The sequence below is a fragment of the Marmota monax genome, unplaced genomic scaffold, assembly GCF_021218885.2.
Source record: "Marmota monax isolate L192 unplaced genomic scaffold, Marmota_monax_Labrador192_F-V1.1 WCK01_AAM20220418_F8-fsc00103, whole genome shotgun sequence".
NCBI classification, from domain to species: domain Eukaryota; kingdom Metazoa; phylum Chordata; class Mammalia; order Rodentia; family Sciuridae; genus Marmota; species Marmota monax.
The window spans coordinates 3,391,477-3,403,950 of NW_026694286.1; the positions used below are offsets into that span (position 1 = coordinate 3,391,477).

At 39.6% G+C, this 12,474-nt stretch overlaps 1 protein-coding gene across 27 annotated transcripts in view; it reads right to left on the reverse strand.

Moving 5' to 3' along the window:
- Positions 1-9,083: 9,083 nt before the first annotated feature.
- Positions 9,084-12,474, reverse strand: part of Epb41l3 (erythrocyte membrane protein band 4.1 like 3) — a 227,351-nt gene continuing 223,960 nt past the window's right edge. For 26 of the 27 annotated variants that reach the window (XM_058586428.1, XM_058586427.1, XM_058586426.1 and 23 more), the window contains 3 exons: positions 11,820-11,900; positions 11,429-11,545; positions 9,084-10,227 (listed from right to left, as the gene is read on the reverse strand). In XM_058586428.1, the coding sequence (XP_058442411.1) occupies positions 11,435-11,545; positions 11,820-11,900 (192 nt within the window). In that variant the 3' untranslated portion in view covers positions 9,084-10,227; positions 11,429-11,434. The remainder of the gene's footprint in view (positions 10,228-11,428; positions 11,546-11,819; positions 11,901-12,474) is intronic. The other variant, XM_058586432.1, reaches the window with a different exon arrangement.

Below are 12,474 nucleotides of genomic sequence, written 5' to 3' on the forward strand. Positions count from 1 at the left end.
TATTAGGATTATTTCATCTGTTAACACATTATGTTTTTTTTTTTCAAACAGAACATTTTAAATAACGTGTTAGGATTATTTCATTTATCAGGTCGGTATTCTGTAATTTTTGGTGGCTGTACACGGTATTCTATCTTACATAAAATTATCATGATTTATAGAATTCTCACTTTGTTGAATATTTAAACTGTTTACTCTTTCTGGTTTTTATGAGCATTGCTGAGATGGTCATCCCATACATTAATTCCTGTGTACATTAATTCCTGTCTGTGCTTTCTTTAGGGAAAATTCCCACAGGTGTATTTGCTGAGTCAAGAACTTTGTATACATTTAAATCTGTATCTCTGTATCTATCCTACCCCAGACAAACTACCGACTTATATTCTTCCCAGCAATGTGGTTTAAGTGGCCTCTGCTTTGAATTGTCACCAAAGCTTATAATTAAAATGATCTTGGTCATTGAGGTATGATGGTGCACACCTTTAATACCCACCACAGCTTATAATTAAAATTATCCTGATCAGACAGGTATGGTGGTGCACACCTTTAATCCCAATTACTTGGGAGGCTGAGGCAGGAGATCACAAGTCAGAGGTCAGGCTGGGCAACTGAGCAAGACCCTGTCTCAAAATAAAAAATAGGGCCAGGGATATAGCTCAGTGGCACAGTCCTAGTCTAGCATGTGCAAGACCCAGGGGACTGCAATTCCTAGTGTAAGGAGCCATCCATGAAAAACACATGAGGATCTTCTCTTGGCATGAAGCCAGGGAGATTTAAGGTTTAACCTTGGGAGCTATCTGTGGCTCTCCTATGCAATAGATTGTCCAAGGCACATGACCATTATCTTCACTCAGAGAGGAAGATCTCTCATGGTCCATCTGGAAGTGGGCGTAACCTGTTGGGAACTAGACAGCCCACCTTTGACCTTTTTTGGAGAACATTCTATGGAAGGCCTTTGATGTTCTCTGATATAATTAAAGCAGGTGCGGGCTCCATTTTGCCATAGTATAGAAGCTCTACCTGTATGATTGGCTATTCCGACCCAGCTTTTTGAGATTATTTTCTGTGTCTTGTGTTTTTGTTGTTGTTGTTATTCTGCTTTTCTTAACTTTTATTTCTCAGCCAGCCCATTCCACCAAGGGGAACCCCATTCCCACCACCCACGCGGGATGCAGGCGAGACCCTAGAACTGAAAAGAAAAAGTCTTGATTAATTTGATTGTTAGAAAATTATACAGCATTAAGGCATACGCTTCTTGTCTTCAGGGATCATTTAATTTCAGCATTATTCAGGGCAATAAATGAGCCTGAAATTTAGCTAAAAAGTATTCTGGCTCCTCCTCATTTTATGGGGTGCTCTAGAAATCCACACTCTCTTGGTAGATTAGCTAGTTCTTAAACGTGCGTGAAACTGGCCTATCTCTTACAGATCGCATCTCAAAGAAACTTGAGAGGTTCTTGTGTGTTGTGTGCACATGTCTACGTGTAATGTGTGTGTGTGTGTATTCAGAAGCCTCCCTATATTCCATTTTCAGATCCTAACAATATTTCCATGGGATAAAGGCAATTTCAAAGGACCATTCTGTGAGCGTCTTGAATTCCATGAACCTAAAGGATCCTTTGAGTCTCAACCTTCTGTGAGTTCTGAGCATTGCTAATAGCCTTACAAAGAAGCGTCAGGGGAGAGAAAGGGTCTCCTTCCTAGATGATGTTCTCTATGTTATAGTTTAACTAGTATTGCAGAACCCAGAACTCAATATTTGAGGATCTACTAGTCCAATTCCTTCATTTTATAAATTAGCAAACTAAGATTTAGAGAAGCTCTTTGTTCAAGATCACAAATCTAGTCAGTGCTGCTTCTAGCACCAGAACTTGTTTTCTAGTTCAAGTCTCTTTAATCAATTACATATTTTTCCTCATCAAAGAAAAAGACAAGAGCTTTTAAAATATGCATTTTTGAAATCACACGCAGGGCAGTGGAAAATGAGTATACAGAGATTAAAGAATAGTAACATACTGAACATTCCTTTGCCTACCACTCTCAGATGGCCCTCCCTGGTCACAATCCTCCCTTCCAGTCTTAAAAGTGACCATAATCCTGATTTTGGATCAGTTACTTTTTGCTTTTATTGTTGTGGTTTTTTTTTTTTTTTTTTTTTTTTTACTATGCACATATCTTTCTCTAATCAAATATCATTTGGGCAGGTAGCACCAACCTAGCAGTATAAGAATAGGGGACTGACTGTGGCCACCTGGAAAGGACTTCAAAGTTAGGAAGTTTTCATAACTACGGTGATGGATTATTCTGCTTTCTGCAACTTCAGCTATTTGGATGATGCTCCATCTTGAAGATCCACTTTTATCTTTTTTCCACCTCTTTCATTTTATTGCTGTACTTTTTAGGAGATTTTCTCAAGTTCCCATTCTACTGAATTTTTCATTCCTGCTATTATGTTTCAGTTTGCAAAAGCTCCTCTTTGTTCTCTGAATGTTTCTTTGTAGCTTTCTGATCTTCAGTTTCAGATGGGGTATAATCTCTTATCTGAGGTTGTGATTGAGAGTTTTATTTCTTTTTCAATTCTGTGCACCGTCTGTTTTCTCCTCGGAGTTGTCTTTCATGGTAGAGGCTTTTCTTAAGATATATGCTCATGATGAAGAGCAGACTAAAAAGACAGTTGGAACTAATGAGTATGTGACAGGGCTGGTCAACTCTGATCTCCATAATGGAGACTTTGGGAAAGTGTATTGGGAAGCCCAGTGTATTTTTTTTTCATTGTAATAAAATATACTATAACATGTCAGCCATAAAGAGAATGCAATTATGGCATTTGTTGATAAATGAATATCCAGAACTTTGAACATGCTAAGTGAAATCAGCCAGACCCAGAAAATCAAGGGTTTAATATTTTCTCTCATATGTAAATACTATAGAAAAATATGGGGGGAATAAGAGGGGATTAGATATTATAATGATAAAGGGAAGATATAATGGAGTAGAAGAAGGAGATCAAGTGGGAGGAGGAGGGATGAGAAAGGGGAGGAAATCTGGAGTGAAATTAACAAAATAACAGTGAATTCTACCTTCATGTCTATGTATGAAACACAATAAAAAAATAAATACATAGCTGAGGTTGGCTTTGAACTCACCATCTTCCGGCCTCAGCCTCCCAAGTCTCTGGTGAGTTCAAAGCCAGCCTCAGCAACTTACAAAGGCCCTAAGCAACTCAGTGAGACCCCGTCTTTAAAAAAAATATAAAAAGAGGGGTGGGGATGTGTCTCAGTGGTTATTCACCCCTGGGTTCAATCCCTAGTACCAAGAAAGAAAGAAAAGAAAAGAAAAGAAAGAAAAAATGAATGAATGAATGAATGGAAGATTAATAGACAAAGGAGAATAGGGAGAAAGGAGAAGAGGAAGGAAATGAGGGGACACTGGTGACTAAAATGGAGTAAATAAAATTCCAGACATGCATGATTTTGTTAAAATGAGCCCACCTATTATGTATAACTGTGAGCCCCCCTATTATGTGTAACTGTAGTGCTCTAATAAAAAATACTATAAATGAAATTTGCCATTTTTAACCATTCTTAAGTGTACACTTCAGTGACATCAAATACATTCATGATGTTGTACAACCACTAACATAATCTATTTCCAAACCCTTTCAATAATCCAGAAGAGACTCAATAGCCATTAAGTAATAATTCTCCATTCCCTCCTCCTCCACCCCTGACAACCACCATTCCACCTTCCATCTCTATGAATTCGTCTACATTAGGTACCTCAGATAAGTGGCAGCATATCATACTTTTCCCCTTTGGTGCCAAGCTTATTTCACTTAGCATAATGTTTTCAAGGGTAATCCATGCTGTAACATTTATCATAACTTCATTATTTTCATGGCTGAATAATATTCCATCATTTATATCTGCTATGATTTATCTACTCCTCTGTTGATGGACACTTGGGTTGTTTCCATCATTTGGTTATTGTGCAGATGCCTGTTATGGTTTGGATGTGAGGTGTCCCCCCAGAACTCAAGCATGAGACAATGCAAGAAGGTTCAGAGGAGAAATGATTAGGTTGTGAGAGTCTTAACCCAATCAGTGATTTAATCCTCTGTGAGGGATTAACTGAGTGGTAACTGAAGTGGTGGGGTGTGGCTGGAGGAGGTGGGAATTGGGGTGTGGCTTTGGGTGTATATTTGTATCTGGTGAGTGGAGTCATGATCTCTGCTTCTAGATCTCCATGATGTGAGCTGCTTCCCTCTGCCACACACTCCGCCATGATGTTTAGCCTTATCTGGAGCCCTGAGAAATGAAACCAGCCTTCTATGGACTAAGACTTCAAATTAACTTTTCCTCCTTTATAGTTGTTCTGGTCAGATCCTTTAGTCACAGCAGCGAAAAAGCTGATTAAAACAATGCCGCTGTGGGCATTCTTCTACCGGTCATGCTGGTGGAAGGATAGAGTTGACATTGGGGAATGTTGGAGAAAAAAAAAATAGAAAGCTGGAAGATAGTGTTAAGAATTTAGAATTGAATTTTAGGGAATGACTGAGGAGTTAATACTGAAGGATTTTTGGTTGTGCTATGAAGGTGCTTTTTTTTGATGATTAGGAAAGTGAACAGCCTAAAGATTGAGAGGTGGTGTGTTGATGAATGAGTAGAATTTAGAGACCAGTGAGATAATGCAACAGCCCAGATGAGAGATGATGTTATGGTTTAGTTATGAGGTGTCACCCAAAAGCTCATGTATGAGGCAATGCAAGAAGGGTCAGGGGTGAAATGATCAATTATGAGAGTTGTAACCTCACCGGTGGATTAATCCACTGATATGGATTAACTGGGTGGTAACTACAGGCAGGTCGGGTGTGGCTGGCAGAAGTAGATCACTGGGGGTGTGACTTTGGGTTTGTTCTCAGTGAGTGCAGCTTGCTCGCTGCTTCCTGGTTGCCCATCTGCCCCATGGTCGGCCTCACTCAGGCCCTGAGCTATGGAGTTGCCTAACCATGGTCTGAACTTCTAAAACTGTGAGCCAAGCTTTTCCTCCTCTCAGTAATTATTGTTGGGTATTTTGGTCCCAACAACAAAAAGCCGACCAAAACAGATGATGAGGGATTACAGTAGAATGAAAAGAAAGTCAGATGTGAAGGCTCTTTCACACTGTGAAGCAAATAAAGCAGTCAAAAATAACTGCAAGGTTTTAAGCCTGTATACTAACTCTTTCACCTCCACTATATCCAGTCTGAAGGACTAATGTCTGAGATGTTATGGTAAGACTTCCACTGTCCACAAATGGTATATCTAGTGAAGTTTACAATTCTGATTTCATAGGGAAATGCCAGCTTCTAAGACCCCTTTCAAATATGAGGTTTCTGATACGACAACCAGATCAAAACCTGAAGTCAACTGATCTGAGTCTGACTATCACATGGGTAATGATACCATTGCTAATCAGGGAGCTAAAACCAATCCATCACTTCTAAAGATAGATCTCTAGGGAGAGACCATCACTTGTTGGTCTCAGTGATAATGGTCATGGAGTTGATGAGGATGTGAAATGGAAAATGGTTCCATTGGAGGATTGAAATAGGAAGTGCTCCTTTGGGAATCACTCCTTCAGTGGAAACACTTCCTATTTCTCCCATCAGCTCCATAACCATTTCTGGGCTTCAGAGAAAATTCAGGAAAAAAAAATGTTTCAAACTTATCAGAGCAAAGAAAACTTTATCAGTATGTTCATTTGTGCATGCAAATATTGAGCACCACTGTAAAATCCAGGAACTGAGCTTGGAGGTGAGCCACCATCTGTAAGACTCTTGACATACAGAAGAGATCCACTGAAAGAATTGGGAAGATAAGGATAAATTACAACTTGGGTGACATATTCTATTAGATAGTGTTGAGAGCATGTAAAAGAGTCAAATGGTAAAACCAGGAAAGGGAACTTTATTAAACTCAGGTCTGAAGTTAAATTGGGGACAGAGTAGAGTAGTGCTGGGGATGGTTCCTGCAGTTAAACAGGACTGAGGCAGGTGAGAGGAGCCAGGGTGAGTGGACACATTGCTGCATATGTAACTAGAAAGCCAGTGGGTAAGAGTTGGCTCATGCATGTCTTCAGACCATGTTTGAAGCATGCAGGCCTTTCTTTATACTAAAAGCAATGGAAAGCCAACACATTTTAAATACAGGAGTGATAGGATTAAATTTTAGATTATGAGACTGAAACTATGATCTAAAGCATTGTCAGGGTGGGAATGTGCAAGACACTGGTGGGTAGGCTGTTGGTAGTGCCATTGTTAGGTTCCTAAGAGCGAAGAAAAATAATTGACAAGCTGGGGAAATGAGCAAGGGAGACAGTGGCGTGAAAACCTCCCAGGTCTCTAGCTTGTATAACAAGATGCAAAGGACACCCATTTGAATACATTGTTTCATACAGTTACTTCTATTTGTTTGTAGACTTGACCTCTTCTTATCAAGTTAGACGTCCTTTAGTGTCCCTGAAATTCTATGTCATTAAACACGGGTAGGTAGTGTGGGTGCACACACACATTTAATAATCACACTCATGGGGGAGCCCCAAGCCCCTTTATCACCCTTCCTCAGAGTTAAGTAGCCACAATAAGAAACTATCTGTCAAAACAAAACGTTGTTTCTGAGAACACAATTTTACATGCACCGAAGGCCTGCCACAAAAATGTATTTAAAAAAAAAAAAAAGGAACAATTTGATTTTATTTCAAGGGTAAAATGACTGTTAAAAATACAAGGCCACCTCTTTGGCAATCCAAGGCAGACACTTCCTACACTGGTTAACGGAGTGAGGAAGATGAGAAAGCATTTGATGTAAGGTAATATATAATAACTCTGCTTTGTAAGTTAGAAACACTTTTGAATTCAAGATTCTGATGATTTTTTAAAAAAAATAGCTAGGGTGGGTGCTAATTTAAATAATGGAGCAACAGATGTTCTAGAAAGAAGTTAATAAATGAAATGGATTATAGTAATTGTTTTTCAAAACTGGGCTGAGCAACCCTACAAAGTACACAATCTAACTCAGAGCCCTAAGCTTGTAAGCTCTGGCAGTCCTATGAAACTTGAAAGAAACAGACTAGGAGGGGATGAGAAATTCTTCCAAGAAAAGTGAAAGGACATGAAATCCCCACATTATTAGCACTGCCCTCTCATTTCTCTTGCTACGGCAGTGTGTCCTGGCATCACTGAGGCTCTGTCCATTAATCCCAACCCTGAGTAGTAGGATGCACCCACACAAACTGAGGTCACACACCTAGGCTGAGCTCTGTGGGTGGAGAGCAGGGAGCATTTCTCCTGAAGGAAGGTTAGTCATTTGACACAGCAATTCACTTTATGAGAGTCCAGAGAAAATAACATGTAGTTTTTATTAAAGGCTGGATACCACTGTAACTAATGCTTCTATAGATCCTTGTGGTGTTAGCATGAAAGTACAGGTTATCAGTGGGCTGGACCAAGATGGCCTTTAGAGAACCATACGTTCTTATTTCCTGGATCTGAATCTTAGAACAAATCGAGAAGCATGTTTTTCTTTTCAATGAGGCAAACAGTTATCTTAAGTAGAATTCTTCAATTTCTTTCAAAGTGTAATATCTGAGGTCCTTTCCATACCATTGGTAGTTATGGCTAAACAAAATACTCTGAGATTACTTAAGTATTCAGTAAGTGTCATCCAATCTTACACACTATATTTGTTGATACTGTGGGAAGAAGTCATGACTTTTGTTTTATCAATAGACTATGGCAAAGGAGATGGGAAGCCACTCCTTTGGTTATGTTATACTAGATGATGTCTTGCTAGCAGACACAAGCTAAGAGTGTTTTATCTTATTGCTAGCTTTCAAGCAGGAAGCTTCCCAAATCCTACAACCACAAGTGAATTCTGCCAATGACGTGAGGAGCTCAGGAGTGTGTCCTTCCCCCAGTTGAGGCCTCGGATGAGACACAGCCCTAGCTGACACTTGATCAGTCTTAGAGAAACCTGAGAACCCATACCCAGATCCCTGATCCATAGAAACTAGGACTTAGTAGTTTGTTAGTTTGTAGTTTGTTTTCAGCTACAAATTTTGTGGCAATTTGGGATACAACAATAAAAATCAGATGTTGATACTAGAAGGGAGGTACTTCTGTCACAAGTACCTAAATATGTGGGAAAGGCTTTGGTACTGAGCCATGGGTGGAGGTTGGAGAATTTTGAAAAGTGTCATACAGAAGGAGAAGAAAGCTGCTAACTTTCTTTGCAATGTGTAATTTTATAAAAACAAAAAGAGTACTTATTGCTAAGGATGGGGGCACCTTGATAACATTGGGTCTGGTTTAAAATAGCTGACATGGGTACAACTTGAAGGGTACAAACAAAGCAGACCCAGTGTAGGCATCCTTTAGATGACACTATTTTCATATAAATGAAGTGTTAGTTTTTTTAAAACATATTTTTGATTCATTACAAACACAATTCAAGTGAAACATAAGGACCAGCTAGGAAATTGCTCTAAATAAGGCCAGGTCAAACCTAATAGTATGTTTTTCTTTTTGTTGTTTGTTTAAAATCAGAAAGGTAAATGCACGAGATGGTAGGAAACGTCAGTAGTACTGGGAACTTCACCCTAGTCCCCACCCCAAGAGGAGTCTGACGCGATTGAGCTGCGGGAACAGGCTGTCCAGGCTTTTGCAGTGCATGCAGTTTGATTTATTCAGCTGTGGAGCTGATGTCTGAAAGAGATGTCCCTTTGGTAGATTGAAAGCACCCAGAAACATACAGCCTCTTTCCTTATGAAAAAAAAATTAAAACTTTGAACATGAGATTCTATGATGTTCTTTTTGAAGTTGTTGCAGGCACCCAGGTATTTATATAGACATATTTTATTTCCATTTCCAAGGGTCCACACACTGTAGACCATGTACATTTGGTTTTTTTTTTTTTTAATCCTGTACAGACAGGATGTCTCTACAGTGTGGATGAATGAGGCCTTTGATGTCATGCAAATGTTAGCTCTGGGCTAAACACACATAATACTGAAATTATTAAACATGGAAAAATTAGAGCTTTCGATGCGTTTGCCATTTTTATTTCACTATGCAGAAACACCATTCACCATGGACTGTGATGCGTGGACAGTGTGGTGGAGAATATATCTTTTTGAAGGCTATTTATAACTAAACACTCAATAATTTTAATTACAGTGGAAATTCTGTACAGTTTAAGGCTTGGCTCTGAACTAGATTGTAAATATGGACCAGATTTGGAAACAAAACACTTCACGTCAAAGAAAAAAAAAATCAATGGAAAAATACAAGGAAAAAAAGAAACAAAGAAAAAACACAAAGCAATAGAAGTCCAACAGGTTGTCCTGGAGTGAAATTTCATAATATTGTAAACTAACAAAAACACAGGTTTTCTTCCCCCAAACAATGACAATTTACATATTTGGGTCTTGCTGGAGAACTCTGGGGAGCTTTCCAGATCAAATGCAGACCGAAGTGAACAATATTAACAACAAGAAAGAAATCACATGAATGATATGCTAAAATCAGTACTACCTTTTAACAAATTAAGTGAGATACACAAAGCAAGATTGTAAGCATTAAATATTTCCAGAGGGTCAGAGAGTCATTACTGTGTATGGATGATAATAATAAGAACAGATGAAACAAGTACAAGATTCAAGTTGTTTACTGAATAAACTCGGTTATTGGCACATCTAATCTGAGATCAGTCCGACACACTGGACCTAGACAGCTTCTAGCATTTTAGGGTAATCTTCATTTATCTGTAAACAAAAGATTTGTCACCTAGGAAATTGCAGTTTTGTTGAGACTTTAATAATAATAAACTATGAAAGGTATGGGTTGTTTTTTTGTGTGTGTGTTACATGAGATCACGGTTTATATTGTTGGTTATGGAACGTGCAGGTAGAGCTGGAAACTGAGATGATTTTGTGAAAATTAAAAATGCTGCTCTTTTGTAATTTTATCGTTGCTTCATGCAATATCAGTTTAGTGATGCTGATTCGGATTGCTTTATTATGGGAAGATCTCTCTGCCAGTGTCTTTATTAATAGTCAAGGTCAATTCTTCTGGATTGGAATTTTCCACGGACAGATACAAGTCAGTTGGGTTAGAAGAGGGAACTCCATATAGGCTCTGGTTTTCCTAATGGTTTGCATGACTGGATTCATGTGCAAGCTAAATTATTCCTGCAGAAAAGAGATTCGATTAGTTATCCATCAGAAAACACGCGAGAAGTTTGCTCAGATCAAGGTCACAGAAAAGTACCTTGGATGTTAAAATTATTCTTTTTTTTTTTGACAAGATACTATAACACTCCATTCCAAGCCACTATGCTTTCTCTTCAATAATGACAACATACCCAAGTGGCTAAAGCTTACTGAAGGAAATCTTTTTTTTTCCTTTACATTCTATCTTCCCAATATATTATTAGTTTGAATGTAGTAAGTGATTTTTGATATTTCTGTGTTTGTCCATCTAAATGTTTCTTAAATCGAGGTTACAAAGCTTATGAAGTCTCTTCAATGTTTTATCCCATTAAGCACAGGTGCAAATAGCTCCCTGTTGCACTCAGCATTCAGAGCCCTCTAAGGGATGCTCACAGGCCCATGAGTTCTTGCACAGCAGGTCAGTATGCATGGCAAGTCTGTGCACACACACAGGAGACTGTTGGTCTGCTCATGATGCTGGCCACACAGCAGCTCGCAAGGCATGCACTTTCTGAAGGAAAACAGGATCACCAGGCTGCATTTTTGCTTTCTCCTGAGACAAGAGTATACTAGGGGGAAAGTCATCCCACATAAGCAGGAAATGTACGGACACCCAAAAAGAAAGTGTCCAGGTTCTGAATTAACAAATCGAAATCAAACAACGAACCAACCAACCAACCAAACAAACAAAAAAACCCCAAAGCATGAGTAGGCATAGTCAAAGAGCAAGCTACCAAGAAACAAGGTCATCAAAAGGAGAAAGGGGTGTATTTAATTTCCCTGGTAGCTGGAACACACAAATGGCATCTCTCTGAACAAAAACTGCTTTAGTTCTGAGTACACAGGAAGTGAAATCGAATTTGACATTTCAAATTTGGATATTGTAAAGAGTGCAGGGTCTGGATTTAAAGGGAATAGTGGTGAGACCACTCAAGCAGACTCTGCTCTCCCTTTCTCCTCTAACTGGCAGTAGCTGCAAAACATACCCAAGTATGGAATTTCCAAATCTCAAGACAAACTGGCACCTGCAGACCAATTCTTCACCCTCTTGGTAACCAGCCCCCGAAATACCAGTGAGAGGAGAAAATAGGAAGAGGAGGATCAGGCAAAGGAGGAGGGGGAAGTGCCCCATGCCACATGCCAGCCTAGGCAAGCCTAGAGAATGAGCATCACCTCTTACCTCTGGTCAATCCTCTCCATCTTCTGGTGTGATCTCTGTCTCTTTATGGACCACTACTTTGGTCACTGACATGTCAGGGTGCTGCTCTTTGGCCTCTTTAATTGCCTGAGCCAGAGCCTATCCCCAGGAAATCACAGAAGGGCAAAAACAGAAAGGAGTCGGACATGCATGATCACTAGCAAGGTGTAGACTTACGAGCTAATTCTACATCCACAATTTACAAATGAGGTACAATGATTACAAAAGGAATCAAAAATCATATACAGGAAAGCTAATTCAGAAAGATTTTTAGAGTACATGCTGAACTAGAAGAATAGCATTGGAAACTAAAGGGCAAACATGTTTGTCTTTGTGTCTCTGCTATGGGATTTACCATCTCACATAACACTACCTGGTCATGGTCAATGTCCGCATCTCCTGTGATGACTATTCGCTTCTCAATTCTCGTCTCTGAAATGCCTCCTTTCACAGTCTGAACGAAACAAAGAGAAGCTTCGTGAATCAGCTTACTGGCAGGAATGATCCCCATTCCACAGAGGGAATGGCAGAAAATGGTGAGAGTTTTAGATAATATCACCAACTGAGATAGAATTTTCCAGCAGTTATTTAACATGTTTAATTTCAGAAGTGAGGATTGAGTGTAGTCCTTTGGGTTTGGCTAGCTAGTTTTTCTTGAAGACCCACCCATGCTCAGAACTGGAATGAATGTTAGGCACAGGACACCAGAAAGAATATTCCTGCTGGGTGCGGGGGATGCATGCCTGTAATCCCAGTGGCTCGGGGAGCTGAGACAGGAGGATGGTGGGTTCAAAGCCAGCCTCAGCAATAGTGAGGTTCTAAGTGACTCAGCAAGACCCTCCCTGTCTCTAAATAAAATACAAAATAGGGCTGGGGATGGCTCAGTGGTTGAGTGTCTCTGAGTTCAAGCCCTAGTACCCGTACCTCCACCTCCCCCATTAAAAAAGGAAAGAATATTCCATCATTATGGAGCCAAGTGCATCACAAACCTAAAAATTGGAGACTCTCCCTCTGCAGCTATCCTGGGC